The 25,847-nt window shown below is 41.3% G+C and overlaps 1 protein-coding gene across 14 annotated transcripts in view; it reads right to left on the bottom strand.

Annotated features, from left to right (window-relative positions):
• Nucleotides 1-6,191: 6,191 nt before the first annotated feature.
• mapkap1 (MAPK associated protein 1) overlaps nucleotides 6,192-25,847 on the bottom strand; it is a 101,320-nt gene continuing 81,664 nt past the window's right edge. For 5 of the 14 annotated variants that reach the window (XM_061847634.1, XM_061847637.1, XM_061847636.1 and 2 more), the window contains 3 exons: nucleotides 20,725-20,862; nucleotides 9,357-9,454; nucleotides 6,193-8,695 (listed from right to left, as the gene is read on the bottom strand). In XM_061847634.1, the coding sequence (XP_061703618.1) occupies nucleotides 8,573-8,695; nucleotides 9,357-9,454; nucleotides 20,725-20,862 (359 nt within the window). In that variant the 3' untranslated portion in view covers nucleotides 6,193-8,572. Of the gene's footprint in view, nucleotides 8,696-9,356; nucleotides 9,455-20,724; nucleotides 20,863-25,847 lie in introns of all 14 variants that reach the window. The other 9 variants (XM_061847632.1, XM_061847631.1, XM_061847633.1 and 6 more) reach the window with 3 other exon arrangements.

The raw sequence follows: 25,847 nt of genomic DNA, 5'->3' as shown, positions 1-25,847 counted from the left end.
GGCTGAACACTCCGGAGAAACATTGTCAATAGTATCAGCGCCAACTCGAGGCCCCATAAGATCGTTGCCGATCAACAAATCAACACCCAGAACTAGAAGAGAGTCAAGAACACCAACCTCGATGGTGTGAGAAACCAGATCTGAAGTCAAATTCACAAAATGCAAAGGGGGAAGAGAACTGGCACTTTTGGCCTGAAGAATAACATCTGAGTTAGCTGAAGACTCTGCAGAATAAGGCAAAACATCCTTCAAAATCCATGTCCCTCAGAATAGTAACGGGCCTTGGGGAAGAATTATCTCCCATAAGTGAAACTGAACCAGTGTGAATTAAAGGCAAATACTTCTACAGAACTTCAGAATCTGAAAGTTAATTGTCAGAAACAAAACTCTCCTCAGAACCACCTGGCAAGGAAGGGTGAGGTGCGATGGATACACAAGCATTTGGGGAACCAGTGGACTGATTTTTGTACTTGAGCTTTTTGCAAGCAGAAATCAAGTGACCAAGCTTCTTAAAATAAGCACAGACAGGACCAGAGTTACAAGAGTCACTAGAAGACTTGGGTTTGGAAGAAGAATGTGACTGCTTGTCAGACGAATTTGAACCTGCCTTATCACCACTTGACCCTGTATGATAAGCAGTCTCTCCCGATAAGTCGTTTTGGCGAAAAAACTTGGAATTGCCAGGAGAATGAAAAGAACTCTTGTGAGTCAAAAAATAATTATCTGCCAACACCGCTGCATCATGTAAGGCTTTAACATTCTGTTCATCCAATAAGTCCTTAGATCAGAATGGACACTGCTTAAATTCCTCCATCAAAACAAACTGCCTCCAACTCTGCCAATCCGAAACTCCCTTTAAACTACACTATCTATCAAACAAAGTTTCCTTTTCCCAAGCAAACTCTACAAAGCTCTTTTTTGAGTATTTCTAAATTCCCGATGGTACGCTTCGGACACTAACTCATAAGCTTCCAGCAGGGTCTTTTTGACAAAATCAGAATCAGAACTTTGCTTCACAGACTGGGCCGAATATGCATCCTGAACTTTTCCCTTTAAGACTATTTGCAATAGCATAGTCCATGACTCTTTCGGCCAACTTGAGGTTTTCAGCCACTTTCTCAAAGTACAGGAAGTACTTAACTTCTTTCTCATTGAAAGGAGGGACCATTTTGGCATAGCATGTAATTTCAAAAGATGAATTGAATTAGAGGACCTTTCAAGTTTCTTAAATTCAATCTCTTTGTCAAGTTCTAATTTTCTAAATTCTGTCTGTCCTTCGTCTCCCTCTTTCAATCTAAAGTTGTAATTCTAGTTTCAATAATTCCAAAAAGTCTGAAGGTTTCTCTTTTACCAAGGCCAAAACATCAGGAACAAAAATTCTCATATCAATGGAATGACTCAGAACAATCTTAAAAATTTTGAATTTGCTCATAACAGGTTTGGCATCAAGTCGGAAATGACTAGCAAGTATTAGTGGGAGTGGAGGAATTCAATTATAAATGAGTTGGCCTCATTGGTTGCGGTTCTCGTGGACCAGGCTCACTAGAGGAGATTAATCGACCGGCTACCGCCCCTTGTTTTTGTTCCGGCAATGTCTGGGTCATGGCGTTCACCTCTCTCTCCTCTTTCATCGTCGTAATGTCAACGACAACCAACCTTCACATGTTCGCTCCAGCGGCGGCATTCAACCTGTGGCCGTTGATTGCTAATGCTTTGTTGATGAACAACCCACGGCCACCACCACACTCTCCACTTTTGTACGGCCACTGTCTCTTGCTTCTGTTTCGGTGGCTTCCGAACAGCAGCTGCTCTCTCTGTCTTGCTTCAGTAGCAGTGACCAGCGCATGGCATCCACTACGTGATCATGTCTTGTCGGTGCCCAGCACGCAACGTTCACCAATGTGCTCATTTTCTGGCAGCCCCCAGCGCGCGCCATCCACGAGTTACTCATGTCTCATCGACGTCCGACCCACAACGTTCACTATGTGCTCTTGTTCCGCCAGCGCTCAGCGCATGCCACCCATTACATGCTCATGTCTCATCGGCACTCGAACCGCAGCATCCACGTGTTTTTGTCCTAGTGGCGCGCGGCCCATGCTGTCCAACACATGCGCAGGTCTCATCTGCGCTCAACCCACAGCATCAATTTAGAGATGAGCTTTATGCCCCCACTGTTCCACGGCCAGGATGAAAACCACATTGCTCTTTCTGGATCTTAGATTCGACTTACCGACGGACCCTCCTGTCCAGCACCCCTGAATAGACCTTGCCAGGGAGGCTGAGGAGTGTGATCCCCCTATAGTTGTAACACACCCTCTGGTCCCCCTTCTTGAAAAGGGGGAACACCACCCCAGTCTGCCAATCCAGAGGCACTGTCCACGATGTCCACGCGATGTTGCAGAGGTGTGTCAACCCACAACATCCAGAGCTTTTAGGAGCTCTGGGCGAATCTCATCCACTCCCGGGACACTGCCACCAAGGAGCTTTTTAACCACCTCGGAGACCTAAACCCCAGAGATAGAAGATCCCGCCTCAGAAAATTCAGATTCAGCTTCCTCGTGGGAGGTGTGTTGGTGGAGTTGCGGAGGTCTTCAAAGGATTCCCCCCACCAACTCACAACATCCCGAGTTGAGGGCAGCAGCCCCATCCCCACTATAGACAGTGTTGACGGTGCACTGCTTCCCCCTCCTGAGACGCCGAATGGTGGACCAGAATTTCCTCAAAGCCATCCTGAAGTCGTTCTCCATGGCCTCACTGAACTCCTCCCATGTCCGGGTTTTTGCCTCAGTGACAACCGAAACTGGAAACCAGAACGTATCGGCGGCCTCAGAAGTCCAACAGGCTAAAAATGCCCAATAGGACTCCTTCAGCTTGACAGCATCCATCACTGTTGGTGTCCTTCAACATGTACTGGGGTTGTCACCACGACAGGCACCAACCACCTTACGGCCACAGCTCCGATCGGCCTCCTCAGCAATGGCGCCGCAGAACATCGTCCACTCGGACTCAATGTCCCCCTAGCATCCCCCGGGAATGTGAGCAAAGTTCTTTTGGAGGTGGGAGTTGAAATTACTTCTGACAGGGGAATCTGCCAGCCATTCCCACCAGACCCTCACAATACATTTGGGCCTGCCACGTCGGACTGGCATCTTCCCCTACCATTGGAGCCAACTCACCACCTAGTGGTGATCAGTTCACAGCTCTGCCCCTCTTTTCACCAGAATGTCCAAGACATGTGGTCGCAAGTCCGATGACATAACTACAAAGTCGATCATCGAACTGCGGCCTACGCTCTCCTGGTGCCAGGTGCACATGTTGATAGCCCTATGCCTGAACATGGTGTTCATTATGAATAATCCGTGATGAGCACAAAACTCCAATAACAGAACACCACTCGAGTTCTGATCGGGGTGGTGGTGGTGGTGGGGTTCTTCCCAATCACGCCCTTCCAGGTCTCATTGTCATTGCCCACGTGAGCATTGATGTCCCCTAGCAAAATGATGGTGTCCCCAGAAGGAGCGCTCTCTTGCACTCCCTCTAAGCACTCCAAAAAGGGTGGGTACTCTGAACTGCTGTTTGATGCATAAGCACAAACAACAGTTAGGACCCGTCCCCTCACCTGAAGGCGGAGGGAGGCTCCCCTCTCATCCGCTGGCGTAAACCCTAACGTACAGGTCCCGAGCTGGGGGCCAATGAGTATACTCTCACCGTCGGCAACTCCAGAGTAGAACAGAGTCCAACCCCTCTCAAGAAGAGTGATGCCAGAGCCCAAGCGGTCCGTAGAGGGGAGTCCGACTATAACTAGTTGGGACTGCTTGACCTCACATACCAACTCAGGCTCCTTCCCTGCCAAAGAGGTGACATTCCATGTCCCTAGAGCTAGTTTCTGTAGCTGGGGATCGGATCTCCAAGGTCCCAACCTTTCGCCACCGGCTAGCTCTCATTGCACCCAACCCCTATGGCCCCTCTCACAGGTAGTGAGCCTATGGGAAGGGGGACCCATGTTACCCTTTCGGGCTGTGCCCAGCCGAGCCCAATGGGTGCAAGCTCAGCCACCAGGTGCTAGCCTTCGAGCCCCACCTCCAGGTACATAGTGCAAAGAATAAAAATTATATTCATTTACCATAAAGATAAGCATTTATTGTGTACATCATCAGAATAATAAACAATTTTGTTCATTTACCTTTGTTGTTGAGCAACGATGCAAAGAGAAGGGTGAGTGACAAGGCATCATGGTGAGGAGGCACGCATACAACTTAATTCCACCAAAATTAATAAATTCCACAAACTATGAATTCAAAACAAACTAACATTAGCTTTCAATGTTTCCTGAAGCACTAATCCAATGTTTGCCTTTGACGGCTTTTAATAATATTGCGGAAATGTGCAAGGCAAACGGCATCGAAGTGAGTGATAGCCCAACTAGTTAACACAATTTCAGAATGATTCTTTTGAATACATTTGGAAATGTCATGGAATTTCACCAACACATTTTTATTCTGGCTGACGGAATAGTGGCTGCCTCCTCCTCAACGCCGCAAACTGCTCCTGCATCGTTGTAGTTGCATCATGTTCAACTCCTTCCCGTTGAAAGATCTTCGTGGTGCTCCTGAACCAACTCGTCGATGTCCTCAGCCTTTCCCAGTGAAAGAATTTCCTCAACTTCAGGTTCAATCTCCACTTCGAACCTCTCAAATTCCCATGGAAGAGCAGCAGCAGCATGAAGCCAGATGCATGTGTCATTTTCATATTTTTCACATTTATTTCTTGTTTTGATGGACAAAAGGACTCTCGTTTTCTTCTCACTGGCCATCAATTTCTTGTGGTCCATGGTGAAAAAAGGATGAATAAATCTGCGAATATGTTATATAGTACGAGTGTGCATGAGCGTATAATAAGGGATCTGGTGATGAAAATACAGGAAATGCGACATGGGTCCCCAAAAAAAAAAAAAAAAAAGACGTCACTCCGAGGCAATGTGATACCAGAAAAATGCTCCAACGGTGGCCAATAGGAGAGCAGGTCCGTCGCGCCGCTTTCAAACCAAGATACATTACAAGATGTTTTTTTTTTTTTTTTTTTTTCTTTTTTCGCAGAAGACAATTTGCCAGGGGGGTCAAAAAGAAGATTACATTCTACAAAAAAACATGAAATAAACTACACAAATTTACCGTTTTAATGGCTTTAGCGTTCATAGAATTCTTAATGGTATGAATATACTGTCTAGTTTCATTTTGAAAGAAAATAAAACAAGGATTTTTATTTATACACCTACATTTATGAATATGAAATTTAGCTAGTAAAATTATAAGATTAATCATATAATAGTGTCTGTTTTTAGACGAGGTAAAAGACGTGAAACCAAACAGTATATTTTCAAAACAAAGAGTAAAACTGTTGTCAATAAAAGTAGAAATAAAAATACAAACATCTTTCCAGAAATTATTGGAGACAGGGCAAGACCAAAATAAATGAAAATTATCTTCAGGGCAGTTTGAACAGAAAGAGCAATCAGTATCAATTTGTTTTTTAAAACGCTGTAAAATAAATATTTTGGAAGGATAAATTTGATGAATTAACTTAAAAGATACTTCTTTTATTTTGTTGTTAATCATATACATTACAAGATGTTTACGTTCAGGAGAATCCAGCGCCATTTTTGCCCTTTCGTAACGTGAATCTATTTTTTTCTGGGGAGGCTTTAGTTACCTGTATTATTCGTTCGTAGAGAGTTTCGTTAAGTGGAGGTAGCACCGTAGTTGAGTGTTATCAGCATTAAAGTGGAATTAGATTCAATGTTGGCTGATGACGTGGTCATGTGGGAAGCGGTGAAGAAGGTATGGCCAAGGACGGAACACACATGACTTTGTTCTGTCAGTGATAAAATAAAATATTATTAAATTCAATTATTATTCTAGAAATTAGAAAGAATAGCAAAGCCTCGAAGCCCTAGAAAATGTGAACGGTCCAATCTTATTTTCTGCTGGTTGAGTGACACGCTGCACATTGCAGAGAGGACACACACACACACAAATTGCATGAATATACTGTACAAGTACTTGAACGGAACAAAGGTAAAAGTTGTGAGAAGTGTTTTTTTCCCTGGAATTGTTCAGGCAACTCATTAGCAACTTCCTTGTTTTATTTATTATTCAGTCACTGAGATTTGACGCACACCATCGCACTTGCAAATCTGCACAGTCCAGCACAAAAAATCACGCGCATAGAATTTGTTACGAGTAGAAATACATGGACATTCTCAGCGGACATGAAAACCAATCCAGCGCAGTGAACCACAGCCTGACTCTTTTTTTTTTTTTTTTCCCAACACGGAAGCACAGGTCACCTGCTACCTTACCTGACTCCGACCCTCTTCAGCTCTTAAAGGGGTACACTCATAATTACAAACACTGTCCACCCACACAGTCTGGGAAACGTAGAGCAGAGAAACATGCTGCTTGTGTTTTCTCTCGATAATAATGGTAAAAGTAAAAGTAAAAGTGCTATTGCTTTAATGAATGTCGGGGTATGTGAATAATAGGAAAAAAAAGTGGCGAAACTGGACGAGATTCTCTCTTTTTTGAGTAAAAAAGGTATGGTCTAAAGCCAAAGTAGAAAGTACAGGATGAGATGGTTTATAATGTTAAAATTCCACCTTGGCATAGCCTAATCGAGGATGAAAGCACAGACAATACAGTGCACAAAAAGCTAATTCTTCATTTTAAATATAGGAGGCACCATAACTGTCAGGTTCTCATTTCTTTACTGGAAGCAGATGTATGATAATTATATTCATAATTATTCCTACAATAACATTAACCTTAAAACTGTTTGGGAGCATCATTCAGCTTTCAACATGCATTGCTAAAGATATTCTGGGATATAACAGGTAATTTTCAGTATCTAACTATAATAAATATGAGATTGTGATTTACTTTGACTTGATCTAAGTTCTAACATTAGACTAGTCTGTCCATATATCTAAACGCAAATGGTCATTTTCTCCTGTGGCACCACGTTATCTTGAAGTTAAAAACTTTCCCTCTTCCATCCTTTAGGAAGAGATAGATCATCTACTGCTATCGTTCATCAGTGGATTGACAATAGATACCGCCGTAAATTACACTAGATAACAATACATCATGACGAAACAAAATGATTTGATTATATGAATATTTAGTTTTGAAATTGAATGTCTAGTGACCTCTTTAAAAATGTCTGTCAATAAATTATGATTATGGTATTTGGTAACAACTACATACTCGGGAATAACAACTCAGTAAATTATTTTAAGGACTTGAGATTCCATCCCTAATTACACCCACAACTTTATCTGCGGGCATGGCTAACCACACCTGTACATTTTTCAAATGTGAGTGACTGTATTATTGTTGTTTTGTTATAGCTTTTATAAATTTTGCAGTTCTAATGCATTGTGCATCTTTGTATAAGATGACATTTTTTTCAAAAGCATTACATTACATTACATGCATGGTCTTAGAAGGTTCTAAATTTGTTGACTGATTACCAAAAACAAGCATGAAAATATCGAAGACATCAAACATCAAATATGCATACACACAATTTAGCACATATTTTTGTGTACACAAAGTTAGTGAATGAGGCCCACAGATTTTTTTTCTGGTTATCAAGGTTCAATAAATACACAAATTGAGCTGCATATGGTACTGTTCAAATTAATGGTGGAAACTTTTTTAAATGTTTTATCTTTGTCTCATTTTTTTTATGTCATAAAGACCTCACATTTTGTAAATGAGGGGTGTAGATTCTTTATTTCCACAGTATGTTGACAAAGGTAATTTATAGGAAGCTGCATCCGCACGTGAATGAGTAAAACCCCATATGTACATTGTATCTAAACTTAATTTTATTTTTTTTCAAAAAAATGTATTCTCACAATCCTTCAAGGGGGGAGAAAATCCTATGTATATTTTTGTATTTTACAGATCAATCGGAAATAGATAACACACATGCGAACATGCAAGACAAGATTTGAGGACTTATGATGAGATTTGAGGTACATGGCCCTCTTGCTCCAAAACCCGAGTCCTGACAGATGAGCTAGTGACACCTCATACAATCTGCCTCAAAGCGGCTCTTCACAACCAATTTAGACTACTTGTGTGTAAGTGCTATTTTTGTGGCTTGTGGTTTCTGTGTTCGACTGAATACATCCATTTTGTATGAGAGACTGTTCAGAATTAATGGGGCTGGATCTTATCGCACCCAAGGACAGCCTGGATACCCAAGATGGCAAACTTGCATTCACTTATAATATAGTCCAAGACGTGAACATATCTCAGGTTTTTGGACTGAAGGAACAAGTCAGATTGCCTGGAGAAAATCCATCCAAGCAGTGGGAGGACATGCAAACTATTCACAGGAGGAATCCAGTTCCCTGATTTCGATCCACCCACCGACATGTTATGTGGTTTTTGGTGAGGTATTCTGTGAAATTCAGGTGAAGTCTCTGATATTTGGAAGGCTTCTTGGTGTGTCCGTTCATACATTTCCAGACAAAACGATAGCTGCATAGCGGTAGTTATTTCCTCTATTGGCTAGACTTCTTGTCTTTCTGGAAACTGAAACTTGTCCGTCGGCTGAGTTTCCTGTGCTTTTGGGCAAAATAATCAGCCCGTGTGGTGCTGGCCCTTGACTCAAGGATGTAGTTCACCTGTGGATATACAGCATTTCATAAAAAATGAAATAATTCACTCCACATAATTCCAAAACGGCCTAATTGTATCGAATAGTATAGAATAATATCGTGTAAACATGCACACGTACGCGCGCGCGCGCACGCACACGCACACACACACACACACACACTTCACCAAAATATATTGGGAAAGTCATTCTGAGGCTTTAATGCATAACTGTATATTTTTATACAATAGCTACCAAGGTCAGGACAATCCACTTCTTTTGTGAAAGTAAGGCAAGTTGTTTGTGGTTCAATAAAATAATACATCATACTTCAAATACTTTAAAATAGAAGGGAAACTGCCTTGATGGCTCCTATCATGTTGGTACTGCTGGGCAGAAACCTCAATGAAATTTCAGATTTTTTCCATAAAACTATACTATTGGTCAGTCCTCATGAAGGTTTGGTACGTATACAAATTATTGACTATTTAGAGTGTTGAAAATGGCTTGGTCTCTTGGACAATGCTATAGTCATGGATCAAAAAACATGCGGGTTCTTTCTTTTTTAAAATGGGAGATTTCTAGACCAGACCGGACCAGACCAGACCAGAGATATGGTTGTATCTTCTATCTGTATGTTCATAATACCATACTCAAGGCAAACAATTTCCTTGGCGGTTAAAGCTCACCTTAAGAACTATTTCACTGACTGTAGTAGAATCCGACTCAAAGTAGAGAGGCTTGTAGTCGTGGTTGCTCAGATAAGTGATCTTGAAGATGGCATGATCTGTAAGACAGCACAGATCAATGTAAAAAAAAAAAAAAAAAAAAAGATTGGCGGTCTACTTCACACTGATAAAAATCACAGCACAACAATCCCAAACAAGCCGCACGATGACTGTAAATGGGCCATTGAGAAGGACTTGAACCCGCGCTGCATCTTCATCAATGATGAAGTCCAAATTGTAAATAAATGGCCCTACAACATTCCCAAATTAAGAGCCAGTAACCATTGCCAATCAAAAGTTATTGTTGACTAAAATGTCAACCTTCAGAAGTATTCACACTTGGTGAAAAGTGAAGTAATCAATTTGATAATTGCGTCACGATTTTAGATTGTGATTGGCTGGCAACTAGTTCAGGGTGTACCCTGCCTGATGACAGCTGAGATAGACTAGCACTCTCGCTTCATTTGTGAGCATAAGTAGCTCAGAAAATGGATGCATGGATGGATGTTAGATTGTTTGGATGGTTTGTTAAAATACAATTACTGTGTAACATTTTGTTTTTTATTGTTCTACTTATACATTTGTCAGAATTAAATATAATTTGTGAGGGATTATGCAACACTGTGCTAAATTCACCAAGAGCAACATTGCTTGGGTTTTGTCTTAGTATTGGTCTTCTTAGATGTAGAGCAGATTTTGATACCATTGAGCACGTCACTAACATATCTCTCTGGTACTGACTGTTTACCAGTTCAGGGTGTAGTCCACCTTTTTTCCGAAGTTAGCTGGGATAGGCTCCAGTTCTCCCACGTTGCTTGTGAAGATAAATGGCTTGGAAAATGGAAATGGGATTTGGTTGAAAGACGGGGTACATTCTGGATGACCAGCCAAATGCAGGATACATGTAGAGCAGGAACCTTTTTGAGTAGGAAAGCCAGAAATGCCAAATATTTTAAAATGTCATTTCAAAAGAGCCATATAATATTTTAAAAACTGTAAGTGCTGTGTTTGAACATGGATGCTTAGAAGCGTGTTCTCTGAAGTCATTCATCGTCCCGCCTTACAAAAGCATCCATCCATCCATTGTCTTAGCCACTTATCCTCACAAGGGTCGCGGAAGTGCTGGAGCCTATCCCAGCCGTCAACGGGCAGGGGGCGGGGTACACCCTGAATTGATTTGCCATCATGATGGTACGATGGTGAACAGTTCTTGCCGGCAAAGGCATGTCTTTTATTGGTTTGATTATCTTGTCTTTATGTGAAGTTGTCAAAATGTTTTTGGCAACATCAAGTACGAATGCTTTCGTATACTCCCATCTGTGAAAGGCTTTCCATTTCTCACAATTGGTACAGCATCAGTAAAGCTATCTGAATTTCATCCACCTTGTTGGGTCCAACAACCTGACTAACTTGTACTGTGGAAAGTAGCTCTTAACATGCTTTCTTCCTGCTGCCCCACCGCAGGATATTTTGATGTAAATGTAGTATGGCCCGTGTATTTCATCGTTGCAATTTTGTCATTATAATTTAGACATACAACAGAATCTTCTCTCTCCACCAAGGCAAATTCCTCTGTCAATTCTTGCTGAAAACTGCGGTACTCACTTTTTTTCTTTGAGCGATCTTTGTCAAAAGTGTTTCCACATTTAGTTGTGCCGACATGATCTGCATTTGACCGTTTTGCACCTGCGCACATTGACTGCCATTTTGGACAGCAAACTACGGCTAGCCTACTTGGAAAAAAAAAAATGTCACTGCCGCATTTGCGTTGCATACACGACATAAATCTCTCTCGAAGTCATATGCAACCATCAAAAGAGCCGGATATGGCTCGCGAACCCTGATGTTGAGAATCACTCACAATTACACTTGGCCTTGAATAAATGAAGCGTGTTTTTGTTGTAGTGTGCAATCCAGGGCTTCCAAGCCTTCTCTGCTTGCCTAAATAATATTTGCATTGATGTTTACATTTAAAATTCAACACATTATTATTATTAATAATTATGTCTATAGTAGAATACATAATATATAATCATTTATATTAACTTATTAAAAACAGATGTCTTCATTTCATAGTGTATCGTCACTATCCAGCTTCTAGTAGTTAAAATTTTTTGGTCCAATGAGATTTCAGTTTCTCTTTTTATCCATATCAACGTAATCTGCCCTCGCCCTGAAGAATCCCCATTGCTTTCTTAGAATACATTTTCTGTCTAAACCATACGTTCGTCACTCTCCACCTTTTCTGCATCATCTCTCTCAAAGGTCTCTCTTGCTGTACATTGCATTTTCCCATCCTCTGGTTAGTTGAAATGTTTGTCCTCTTATTGGTTGATCCTTATCCTGCAGCTAATTCAAAGGGATTCAATGGGGTTGTTACAGAAGCTGAGATGGACAAATACTAGCTATGATTAAAAATTTTTGCTCAACCCTGCCATGAAAAAAAACCCCTGTACATTATGAGGAGTGTGATCGGCTTGTATGAACCAGGAAAAGGGTGGATTCGCTTCATTTCTAAAGCAACAGCGAGTTGTGACTGCTAGCTACACGATAGTGTTATGTGTGTGTATTTTTATTATTTGTTCTCTTTATTTTCCTTTTATGCTTTTAGGTTGTTAAGATGCGGATCTTTGTGACACTGTTTCCTTTCATACTTTTAAGTCCTTATGATGTGACGCGGTTTCCTCTAATGCTCTTGGGTCAGTGTGGTGCGAACTCTTTGTGTCCTTTGTGACGCGGAAGTCTGAAATGATTACGTATATAAGGATGAGAAAGATGGACAATGAGGCTTCTTGTTACAACCTCACCGCCGCTCTGGGAAACTACGCTGCTTGGAACACTAACCACACAGACACTTGCTGCCTTTCGTTTTTGGACCGGCTGGAACTTTCGCTAACTTTGAGTACCCGCTGGGACGAACATTTGCTTGTTTGGGAACACTCATTCAACATTGGTGACTATTCGCCATTGTGGGTCAACTACTCTGTTCTTGAATGCCTATTTTGTGTTAGCTATTTTATCGTGTTTGTTTTGTGTTGATGTGTGTGAGATTAAATTGTCAGAAACGCAATACATCTGCCTTGTTGCATTTTACTGGTTTGAACAGTCACCAACGCGGTGCCCGCAGGCGAATGGCATCCCGCGAGGACCATATAAGGCGCCCGCGAGTTATGTTCTAAAAATACCATAGGCCACAAATTGTTAGTATTATTTGTGCTTTAAATTCTGAATCTGACTTGCTTACATGAATTAAAAAATTTAAATACCTGTAATGTCATTTACTACAATAAATTAAAACAAAAATATTTTATGTACGTGAAACGAACGGAGTCTAAAATTTGCCGCAAACAGGTCACATAGCCCTTCATACGATCGGTGCTCACGAAGTAGGCCTCAGCCTAAAAAAGGTTGCTCAGCCCTGGTTAAAATTCACACATAATAGCTCTGAAAAAAAAAAAACAACTCTGAGGAGGAAAGGATTATGGAGTTGGTCAATAAATGATACCCTGTAGACATCTTTAATGACAATTTAGTCACAGTTTGAGTAAGGGTGGACGAACAATTTTGGAAGATAGGAAGACAAACATTCTACAAGTTCCCAGGCCATTAACAAAAAAACAAATATCATTTTTAGGCCTTACAAATTACTGCCGAGCCTGGATACTGAATTTTGCTGAAATAATGGCACCGTTATCAAAAATAATGTATGAGGAAAACTTAAAAAGGACATCCCAAATAAAATGGACGGCTGGGGCAGAGCGGGCCTTTTGTGAGATAAAGCAAGTTTTGATACAATGTACAGAAATTAGGTAACTATATGGAAGCAGGCTTTATCGCCATAAGATGCAACCTCACTCATGGCGTTCCAGAACCGCATAGCGGTCGACATACTCCTCGCTGAGAAGGATGGCGTCTGCTCAATGTTCGGTGACCAGTGTTGTACGTTTATTCCAAATAACACAGCACCTGATGGGTCACTCACAAGGGCCATTCAAGGCCTCTGCACCCTGAACCACAAGATAAAGGAGCACTCTGGCGTGAGCACATCAGCCTGGTCTGAGTGGTGGTAAAAAATGTTTGGCAAATATAAAAACTTGGTGTTTTCGGTCCTAGTTTCCATAGCTGTGTTTGCAGCTATTCTTAGATTGTGTGGATGTTGTTGTATTCCCTGCATAAGGCCATTACTTAACCGACTTATAACCACTGCTATTGCCTCGACAAATTCAAAATTGGCAGAAATATATCCACTACTGGCACAACAGGGTAGTGACAGTGATATTGTTGACCACGATGATGATATTATGACTTGTCTTCCAGACCTGTTCTATGAAGATTACAAGTAATTAGTGCTATATTTTCCTCCGAGTGTTACTATGTTTGTTTTAATAAATATGATTCTGTAGAATAAATCCGAAAGGGTGCTCTATTAGATGATGTGAGGATTTGAGCACATGTACTGTTTTGCTTGCCGTTTCCTTTTTGTAACATCCATGTAAAAGGGGCCTCTTAAAACTAAAAAAATAGAGGTGCTGAGGAGAGGATAATCAGAGAGTGCAGTGGCGAATTGTACGAGACAGTTCCTCTCCTCTCTCCTTGCAAGACAAACTGGTGTCTTTGCTTCCTTTTTTTGTCCCGTTTAATGAATGTCTAATTGCTGAACCTGACAACATCCCTCCTGTTGACACGTGACTTCCCATGTGTTAATTTTTCAACACATTTGTATAAGCTTTAAGGTCGTTTATGAGTTGATCTCCGTTGTTGTTCCAAATAATTTTTTCAGCATCTGGAGCTTGCTGTTGTATTATTTTTAAAGTGTCATTAGAGTGTTCTTCATTTTGTGCTGTCATAATGGAGAATTTCCCTTGTGCTGCAACTTTGGCTGTTTCATCCACAAAGGCAATTCTTTTTTAAATTCCATTTGATTGTTTGTATGTGCTGCACACTTACAAATAGCAACTTGCTCTGGTAGTTGTATTGCTCATAGCAATTCTAAAAGTACTTTTTATAAGCAAACATGGTAAACCAGCATTTAGCTATTATTCTGGAAAAACCTGGAATGAGTTAACAACAGAGGTGACGTTAGTCCCAAGTGTGAGTGTTTTCAAATCCAGATTAAAAACCAGTTCAGGGTCTACCTTTTACCATCTGAAGAACATAATAGAGTGAAGGGTTGCATGTGTCAGGCAGACCAGGAGAAGCTCATGCATGCTTTTATCTCAAGTAGACTTGCCTAATGTAATAATCTTCTGACTGGACTCTCCAAAAAGAGCATTAAACAGCTGCAGCTCATCCAGAATGTGCCAGGTTGGGTTCTCAGCACAACAAAGAGGTCAGAGCATATACTGTAACTTTAATTCTAAAGTCTTTACATTAGCTCCCAGTCAGCTTTGGAATGGATTTTAAAGTTCTGTTACTAGTCCAAAATCACTAAATGGTTTAGGTCCTGAATTCATGAAATAAATGCTCAAATACAAACCCAGTAGGGACCTGAGATCGATTACCGGTAACTCAGGTCAAAGAGTGGATTGGAGATTCCTAACCAAATATGGTGAAGCATCATTTAGCAATGGTACTGCACAAGAACAGAATTAAGTTGACAACAGAAGTCACGTCAGCCCCAAGTGTGAATGTTTTCAAATCCAGGTTAAAAAGCCTTATTTTTTTCCTCATGCATTTTCCAGTATTTCCACTTTTCAACAATATTTCTTGCAGCCAAAGCTGTTTTAATTGTACTTTTTATTTTCAAATGGTTTATTTTTAAAATTTGATTTACTTTGTTTATAAGCTCAATGCCTACAGTGCCTTGTGAAAGTATTCAACCCCCTTGAACTTTTCAACCTTTCGCCACATCACAGGCTTCAAACGTAAAGCTATAATATTATTATTATTTTTGGTCAAGAATCAACAACAAGTGGGACACAATCATGAAGTGGAACGAAATGTATTGGATATTTTATACTTTTTTAAGAAATACAAACCTGAAAAACTAGACATTTTATGGATATCTTTGAGAAATGTCTTTCTTCTTGCCACTCTTCCATAAAGGCCAGATTTGTGCAGTGTATGACTGATTGTTGTCCTATGGACAGACTCTCCCACCTCAGCTGTAGATCTCTGCAGTTCATCTCGAGTGATCATGGGCCTCTTGGCTGCTACTCTGATCAGTTTTCTCCTTGTTCGAGGTGAAAGTTTAGAGGGACGGCTGGGTTTGGTAAATTTGCAGTGGTCTGATACTCCTTCCATTTCAACATGACTGCTTGCAAAGTGCTCCTTGAGATGTTGAAAGCTTGGGAAATCATTTTGTATCAAAATCCGGCTTTAAAATTCTCCACACAGTATCTCGGACCTGCCTGGTGTGTTCCTTGGTCTTCATGATTCTCTCTGCACTTTAAACAGAACCCTGAGACTATCACAGAGCAGGTGCATTTATACGGAGACTTGATAACACACAGGTGGATTCTATTTATCATCATCAGTCAACATTGGATCATTCAGAGATCCTCACTGAACTTCTGGAGTGAGTTTGCTACACTGAAAGTAAAGGTGCCGAATACTATTGCACACACTACTTTTCAGTTTATTTGTTACAAAAGTATAAAATATCCAATAAATTTTGTTCCACTTGTTGATTCTTGACAATTTTTTTTATATCTTATATATATATATATATATATATATATATATATATATATATATATATATATAAAACGCAGCCCTATGGGGGGACAAACCAGTGCAATCTGTAGGCCGGTCCCAAGCCCGGATAAATGCAGAGGGTTGCGTCAGGAAGGGCATCCGGCGTAAACACTGTGCCAAACAAATATGAGCGTTCATCTAAAGAATCCCATACCGGATCGGTCGTGGCCCGGGTTAACAACGCCCGCCCCCGGCACTGCTAACCTGCAGGGCGTCAGTGGAAATTCAGCTACTGTGGGTCGAAGACAAAGAAGAGGAGGAAACCGGATTAAGCGTGAGAAGAAAAAGAGGAATGCACAAAGCCTACAACTGCGTGTAGGGACTTTGAATGTTGGGACTATGACAGGAAAAGCTCAGGAGTTGGTTGACATGATGATGAGGAGAAAGGTTGATATTCTGTGCATCCAAGAGAGCAGGTGGAAAGGTAGGAAGGCTAGAAGTTTGGGAGCAGGGTTTAAATTATTCTACCACGGAGTAGATGGGAAGAGAAATGGAGTAGGGGTTATTTTAAAGGAAGAGCTGGCTAAGAATGTCTTGGAGGTGAAAAGACTATCAGATCGAGTGATGAGACTAAAATTTGAAATTGAGGGTGTTATGTATAATGTGGTTAGCGGCTATGCACCACAGGTAGGATGTGACCAAGAGTTGAAAGAGAAATTCTGGAAGGAACTAGATGAAGTAGTTCTGAGTAACCCAGACAGCGAGAGAGTTGTGATTGGTGCAGATTGTAATGAACATATTGGTAAAGGAAACAGGGGCGATGAAGAAGTGATGGGTAAGTACGGCATCCAGGAAAGGAACTTTGAAGGGCAGATGGTGGTGGACTTTGCAAAAAGGATGGAGATGGCTGTAGTGAACACTTATTTCCAGAAGAGGGAGGAACATATAGTGACCTACAAGAGCGGAGGTAGAACCACGCAGGTAGATTATATTTTGTGCAGACGATGTAATCTGAAGGAGGTTACTGACTGTAAAGTAGTGGTAGGGGAGAGTGTAGCTCGACAGCATAGGATGGTTGTATGTAGGATGATTCTGGTGGTGGGTAGGAAGATTAAGAAGACAAAGGTAGAGCAGAGAACCATGTGGTGGAAGCTGAGAAAGGAAGAATGTTGTGCGGCCTTCCGAAAAGAGGTGAGACAAGCTCTAGATGGACAACCGAAGCTCCCGGAAGACTGGACGACGACAGCCAAGGTGATCAGAGAGACAGAAAGGAGAGTACTTGGTGTGTCATCTGGTAGGAAAGGGGAGAAGAAGACTTGGTGGTGGAACCCCAAAATACAGGGAGTCATATAAGGAAAGAGATTAGCGAAGAAGAAGTGGGATACTGAGAGGACTGAGGAGAGGCGAAAGGAGTACATCGAGATGCGACGTAGGGCAAAGGTAGAGGTGGCAAAGGCTAAACAAGAGGCATATGAAGACATGTACACCAGGTTGGACACGAAAGAAGGAGAAAAGGATTTCTACAGGTTGGCCAGACAAAGGGATAGAGATGGGAAGGATGTGCAGAAGGTTAGGGTGATTAAGGATAGAGATGGAAATGTGTTGACTGGTGCCGGTAGTGTGCTAAATGGATGGAAAGAATACTTTGAGAAGTTGATGAATGAAGAAAATGAGAGAGAAGGAAGAGTTGAAGAGGCAAGAGTGAAGGACCAGGAAGTGGAAATGATTACTAAGGGGGAAGTCAGAAAGGCACTACAAAGGATGAAAAATGGAAAGGCAGTTGGTCCTGATGACATACTGGTAGAGGTATGGAAGCAATTTGGAGAGATGGCTGTGGAGTTTTTGACCAACTTATTCAACAGAATACTAGCGGGCGAAAAGATGCCTGAAGAATGGAGGAAAAGTGTTCTAGTTCCCATTTTTAAGAACAAAGGGGATGTTCAGAGCTGTGGGAAGTGCCGAGGAATAAAGTTGATGAGCCACACAATGAAGTTATGGGAAAGAGTAGTGGAGGCTAGACTCAGGACAGAAGTAAATATCTGCGAGCAACAGTATGGTTTCATGCCTAGAAAGAGTACCACAGATGCATTATTTGCCTTGAGGATGCTCGTGGAAAAGTACAGAGAAGGTCAGAAGGAGCTACATTGTGTCTTTGTGGATCTAGAGAAAGCCTATGACAGAGTACCAAGAGAGGAACTGTGGTACTGCATGCGTAAGTCTGGTGTGGCAGAGAAGTATGTTAAAATAGTACAGGACATGTATGATTGCAGCAGAACAATGGTGAGGTGTGCCTTAGGTGTGACAGAGGAATTTAAAGTGGAGCTGGGACTGCATCAGGGATCAGCTCTGAGCCCCTTCCCGTTTGCAGTGGTAATGGATAGGCTGACAGATGAGGTTAGACTGGAATCCCCTTGGACCATGATGTTCGCAGATGATATTGTGATATGCAGTGAAAGCAGGGAGCATGCAGAGGAACAATTAGAAAGATGGAGACATGCACTGGAAAGGAGAGGAATGAAGATTAGCCGAAGTAAAACAGAGTATATGTGCGTGAATGAGAAAAGTGGAGGTGGAAGAGTGAGGCTACAGGGAGAAGAGATAGCGAGGGTGGACGACTTCAAATACTTGGGGTCAACAATACAGAGCAATGGAGAGTGTGGTCAGGAAGTGAAGAAATGGGTCCAAGCAGGTTGGAACAGCTGGCGAAAGGTGTCTGGTGTGTTATGTGACAGAAGAGTCTCTGCTAGGATGAAGGGCAAAGTTTACAAAACAGTGGTGAGGCCGGCCATGATGTACGGATTAGAGACGGTGGCCCTGAAGAAACAACAGGAAGCTGAACTGGAGGTGGCAGAAATGAAGATGTTGAGGTTCTCGCTCGGAGTGACCAGGTTGGATAGGATTAGAAATGAGCTCATTAGAGGGACAGCCAAAGCTGGATGTTTTGGAGACAAGATTCGAGAGAGCAGACTTCGATGGTTTGGACATGTTCAGAGGCGAGAGAGTGAGTATATTGGTAGAAGGATGCTGAGGATGGAGCTCCCAGGCAAAAGAGCGAGAGGAAGACCAAAGAGAAGGTTTATGGATGTGGTGAGGGAAGACATGAGGGCAGTTGGGGTTAGAGAGGAAGATGCAGGAGATAGGCTAAGATGGCAAAAGATGACACGCTGTGGCGACCCCTAACGGGACAAGCCGAAAGGAAAAGAAGAAGAAGATATATATATATATATGTTTGAAACCTGAAATGTGACGAAAGGTTGGAAAGTTCAAGGGGCGGCGAATACTTTTACAAGGCACTGTATAGGCTTGAGTTGTTTTTTGGTGGACAACTAACAATAACATAGGTTGTATTAAGATATCAACTGACAGGTTTTTACACGTGTGAATACACTATAAAGGCATTGTACCACACTTTTCAATAAGTAGCATGGTCTTGCTCCTCTCCCATGTCCAGTCCTTTTCCTGTTCTTTCTCATCTTGCCCTATAGGTAATTTGTTGCATGATCAAAATAAAGATTGCAAATTGGATTCAAAACTTCCGAATCAATATAATACAAAATAAAAAGCTGCACACTTTTCGACAATTGAACTATTTGAGATAATAAGTTTTTAAGAAGGGGGACTGATGGGTGTGTTCTAACTACAAGGAATCACACTCCTCACCCTCCCTGGTAAGATCTGCTATACTCTTTGGTCTTGGCCATGTTACAAGCTCGAGACTTACTAATTGTATGGGTTGGACAGGTGTCTTTATCCAGCTAATGACCTCACACAGGTGCATCTGATTCAGGATAGAGTGGAGGTGTTTTTTTTTTTTTTAAACATGCATTGTTTTCAAATGAGTCAATTTCGCATTATAAATACTTCTTGATAATTTGAGATTGAGAAGAATAATTCCTACCTGAAATGAAATGCAGGCATTTGGAAAACGTGCAAAAGCCAAGGCTTTTATATATATATATATATATATATATATATATATATAAAACGACCTAACAATCGTGGAATGAGGCGGCTAGTTAGCGAAGCTCTCAGGGGTGTTCGGTTGCTTAGGCGACAGACGACACCAAGTTGTTCGGTGGTTCGCAGAAAAGCAGCGCATACAGGAATCTTACCAGCAGAAAAAGCACACGCCAAAGCTCTCACACAAGCCCATGTTAATTGTTTCAAAGACAATAACCCAAGATGAATGCTATGCATTACCACAGATTCGGTAATACCTTACTTACGAGTGACTGAGCAGCAGCTAATTAGCAAATAGCTTCCAGTAACAAAGACAGATGTTGGATCATGGGATGAACATCCACAAGGATGCACTCGAGGAGAACCCAGAGGTTGTACCACAAGTGACAGGAATAAAGGAGGGAACCAAGGTGGCGATGTCACTTTTTATATGTATAAAATTAAGGGAAAATTACAAGAAACCTTTTTATCAGTCTTAGAATCTGAAGGTTGCTACAGTTTCTGAACTTTGGGAAACAAAACTGAGTTGTGTTTTGCCAGTCTGCCAGTCGAGATACGTTTCTATAGCCTGAAGAGTGAAGGCAAAACGGTTCCATCAAGAGCTTTCTATCCAGGGCCCACTTTTAAAACGAGGGTGAGTATTCATATTTTTCAACTTGTAAAAACAATGTAGTTTGTTGGCAAAAAATAATTATCTATTGCAGGGTGAGCTACTACTGTTTATGTCACTTACTAGGGCTTCTTTCTTCGACAAGGTCACAGGCACATAGATGATCCGAATCGATAGAAATGGGTTTCTGCCGAATCCAGAACTTTGTGCTTGTCTTCTGATTGGTGACGGGGTCAATCTCTACTTTTTCTCCCGAAATTCCTGAAAGGAAAGAGAACAATTGTCATTTCTAATTATTTTATTTTTGGAAAAAACACGACCTGATGTACTTTTTGCAAATGAGAACGACTAAACTTAAAGGTCTTCTGACATCCATATATACATTTTAAAATAGATATTGTTACAAAAACTACAATAATATTCACTTCAATGTGTATACGAAAACAAATAAGTGGAGAGCGCGTCATTCATGCGCAAAGTTGCGGAAGTCTCACTCAACATCCCAGTGGCAGTCATATTGCCTGCAATGTCATTTGCAGATGTCATTCTGGGAAAGTCGCCATTGAGAAGACGCTGTGCCACGCTATGGAAGATGAACAAGAGAGATTTTCAGATTTTTCTGACTCCCTTTCTGAGACTGAAGCTCTTTTTTGAAGAAGAGAACATCTCAGAAGCAAGTGAGGCCAACTTTCCTTATTGTTTTGAGCCATATTAGACAATATGGGAATCACTTCTAACTGACAGACTCCCCAACAAACTGACGAGGAACCCGATCAAATATTCAAAATGACTTGTGTATGTAGCGTACTCCGGAGGACCCATGCCGGGCAAAGTAACTACATCAGGGGTGCCCAGACACCGAGAGGCAGAGCTCATTTCTCCTCCTGCACGCGGTGTGACAGCACGGGACAGCCAGCCTCCGCCCCGACCCACTTCTGTGTCGGGTAAAACAGCTGCTCAGTGCAGCGACCGGCGATATGACACAGATCTTTTGTTATGTTCTGAGAGAAGGATTATGTCATTGAACGCGGATTGACCTTTTTATTATTACTGCTTTCAGAGAAGTTGTTTTGAGTTTGGTGACTATATGTCTAGTTAGCTTGTGTTACACGCTACTAAACTGTCTTTGTACTTCTATTTTAATGTTTAGTGTTGTATTATATTGTGTGTGATTAGTCTTAAACGCAATACAAGCGCTTTCCTATATGTTGCAGGTTTGACCATGGGGATTTATTCTAAAGTCACACTTAACATATGCTATAAACTGTGAGACAAATTAGTCCCAGACAAGTATTAATTTTTCTAATAGCCATTTAGAACCCACAAACTCTCATCCTTTGCACCTATGCAATCCATTTTTCACACCGAACCAGATGTTTTGGAAAAGTGTGAAGAGGGAATTCATCCTCTCGAGTGTTCGAGCAAAATCCAGCAATACGACGAGCCGGCATTTTGGCAAACACAATGAAAGAAACAAGTAATTTGTCAATAAATACAATAATCAATATACAAACCAATATAAACACTCGGCCCCGTGACTGCAAAAAAGTCACTTCCTGGTTGTTCTCCAACATAAATGCCTCGAGAGGATTTTCATGGCGGGAGATACAAAAATATATGTACAACATCATGACGTGTGGTGAAAAAAAATGGATGGGTCCATTCCGGCTGCCCTTTTTTTTTTTTAATTAAAAACATTAAAAATCACGATTTACATGTCAGTAGCCCTTTAAGTTAAAAAAAAAAAATCATGCATGCAAGACCCCACAAAACTAAATCATGAACTGATAAACCAAATTTTTGGCAGACGAAGTGTTTCTGGTGAAAACGGCCCAAAAGTACATTTTCTTTTTTCACTTAAAAAACTGTCCCAGAGTAGCTGGGCTGAGCTGACTAGCCCATTGGATTGACGAGGAGGTCACTATATTACCTACAACTTACAGTCAACAGTTTGATCATGACTTACCACCATAAATCTGTTGAAAGAGGCACATTCAATAAACTAGCGACAATGGACATCCCCAACAAAGATGAACATCTTTATTAATGTAGTAGATCAAATTTACATAAATTAAACTAATTGTGGGAAACTCATGTTTTGTTTTGTTTTTTTGCCATAGTCATGCTAGCGGCTACTAGCTCAAACTGGAGAATGCCCCGCGCTGCTTTCCACCATTCAGGTAAAGCCTCAACTACCTGTGATCTATAACTAACAGGCTTAAAGTGTCAGACACCTAAAACATAAAATCGAGTATGTTGTTAACCAAAAAAAAAAAAAAGATGGACTCATCCGTTTGTTCACAGCATGTCAGAATGTTGCCGTATATCGATTTTTTTTATCTCCCGCCATGAATGTGTTGAACAAGAACCAGGAAGTGACATTTTTTGCAGACACCAACAGTGGCGGGGTCCAGTGTTTATAACTGTTGTACTGGCAAGAAATGAGCTGCTTTTTCTACGTGTTAGAAAAAATTCGGGCTCGTTGTATTGCTGGATTTTACTTGAACACTCGGGAGGATGGATTCATTCTTCACACGCTGCCAAAAGACCCGGTTCGTCGTGAAAAATGATTTGCACAGGTGCAAAGGACATGAGCTTTGGGGGTACCAAATGACAGGTAGGTGTGTAATGAGCTATTAAAAAAAAAAATTGGGGGGGGGGACTAATTTGTCTCACAGGTCATAGCATGTTATGTGTGAATTTAGAATAAATCCCTTTGGTCAAACTAGCAAAATATAACAAAGCACTTGTAATGCGTTTAAGACAATTTAATCACACAGAATACAATACACAAATAGAAGCACAAAGACAGTTTAGTAGAGTGTAACAAAGTCACCAAACACGAACGAATCTTCCAAATAGGAGAATGTTATTTCCAGCGAATGTTCCAGGAAGCAACAGTATTAATATAAACCTCAGTTGACAGCCATCCTCGCTCCTACAGAACAATCTAAAAATCAGCGTCTGATGACGAAATGGAGTCCTTCTCGCAGAATGTCAATGTGCGCAGGGCGCCATTAGGGGTGGCGTGGGGCACTGTTAGCGGCTGCGTGGGGCACTGTTTCCCCCGAACTGGAGGTAGGTGGGTCGGGCGTCAGAAAAATCAGAAAATCGCTTTCGTTCATCTGCCATTTGCATTTGGCACAGCATGTTTTCATTGCAAGGGATCCAGTGTGATGTCTGGACATGATGTCACAGACAATATGGACGCCACTGGGATGTCGAGTCATACTTTCACACCTTTACGCTTTAATAAAACGCTCCCAGCTCACTTTTTCTGACTCATACAGTATTATCATCAAAGTGATTAATATTATATGTAGTTTTGATAACAACAACTATTTTAAAATGTACATTTTTTTGTCAGTTGGCACGGACGTGAATGTGCACTTCATATCCATTGTCTACCAAGCAAGTTAGTCATCATTGCCTCAATGACAGCATTACCATTGCTACATCATTTGAGAAAATGGGGATTAAATTTAAAAATTAATATTTTTGAAATACAACATATCACATTTGCCTCAAAATTCTGTAGATTAGATTAAGATTCAAATCCTGGGCCCCGCCTGTGTGGAGTTTTCATGTTCTCCCCATGCCTGCGTGGGTTTTCTCCTGGTACTCTGGTTGTCTCCCACATTCAACAATTATGCGTGGTATGTTGATTGAAGACCCTAATTTGCCCTTAAGTGTGAACGTGAGTGAGAATGGCCTTCTGTTTGTGTGCCCTGTGATTGGCTGACAACCAGTTCAGGCTGTACCCCGCCTCTCACATGAAGATAGTTGGGAGAGGCTCCAGTACACCTGTGACCCTAGGATAAGAGCTAGAGAAAATGGATAAGTGATACAGAAAAGGGATATGGATGGATAGATATTCTTTGTAATTTCAGCAGCAATAGTGAGACAGGAAACAAAATATGAAGAGGATTCAAGAGATGATTTGACTGCAAATGTGTCATCTATTCCAAAGTTGATTCAAGGAGTACATTTAAAATATAGATATTGTAGCAATACTTTATTTTTATTTACTGATTATTTTATTGAACAGTATACAGAATTGTTTTTATCCTATTACATAATACACTGCAATAAATGAGTCAGAGTAATGTTCCTGACATTTTAAAAATGTGTAAACTCAGACAAATTGCTCTGCTTTGAAAGTTTCCAGAGATGTGATCCCTAATTTCAGTTTTCAGTTCCAGTCAAGAACTATTTCGGTGTGAATTGCCAATATAACTTTCTTTGACTATGTAACCTTTTATTGTTCCATAACTCTAGTATAACTTCTCTTAGACTGTTTTTAACAGGCTGTCCCAGCTATCCCCCAAAAGTCCAAAAGGCAGAAAGAGGTATAGTCTGATCAAGGATAGGAGGCAGCTGAAGGTGTGGAGGAAGACCACAGAGGAGGAGAGGGGGGGGGGCATAAACTTGCTGCAGGAAGAAATCCAGGGTAAGCTGGCGGCACTGAGGAGAGCTGAAAACCTTTGGAAAAAACGTACAAGGGAAGAGCATGCAAGATCACACTTCTATAAAGATCCATTCAGATTTGTGAAAAGTCTCTTTGCAAAGGAGAAAAGCGGAAGTCTCTCAGTTATCCTGGAAGAACACCTGAAAAATTCATGCACAGATGAATGCTGTCATGAAGACGTTACACTCCCACCAAATATGCCACCAATCGATCCACCGGAGCATGAGCTGGACATAAATCCACCCAAGTGGGGTGAGGTAATCCATATTGTGCGTAGAGCAAGGGCTGCATCAGCTCCTAGTCCCAATGGGGTTCCATACAGGCTCTACAAAAACACACCGAATGTCCTGCGATTCTTCTGGAAGCTGATGAGGTTTGTGTGGCTGAAGAGGGAGATACCAAGTGCCTGGCGTAGTACTGATAATGAGAAAAGTGAACTGACTAAAATTCCAACTGGCCGCACAGCAGTAAGTTTTCACAGATCAGAGTTCAACAACAAAAGCCGGCATTTGTTGCGGGTTCGTCACATCATCGTTAATAACAAGGAGTCCTTCCATGACGGAGAGATGAGGCGTAGCTGACTCGTTGTTCCTATCTTTTAAAAATAAGACGGAAATATTATCTTCAGTAAAATCTGTGCAGCTGTAAAGGAGTAAAGTTACACAACGCTGTGAAGGCATGGCTTATGTGTGTGGAAGGACATCTCAGATTGTGTTTCTCACTGCAGTTGGACGAATCCACTGATGTGAGTGACACATCCCGAGTGTGCATTTTCATT

Source organism: Syngnathoides biaculeatus, chromosome 17, assembly GCF_019802595.1.
Source record: "Syngnathoides biaculeatus isolate LvHL_M chromosome 17, ASM1980259v1, whole genome shotgun sequence".
Taxonomy (NCBI): Eukaryota; Metazoa; Chordata; class Actinopteri; order Syngnathiformes; family Syngnathidae; genus Syngnathoides; species Syngnathoides biaculeatus.
Note: the sequence above shows the minus strand (reverse complement) of the source record. Positions and strands in the feature narration are given on the sequence as shown.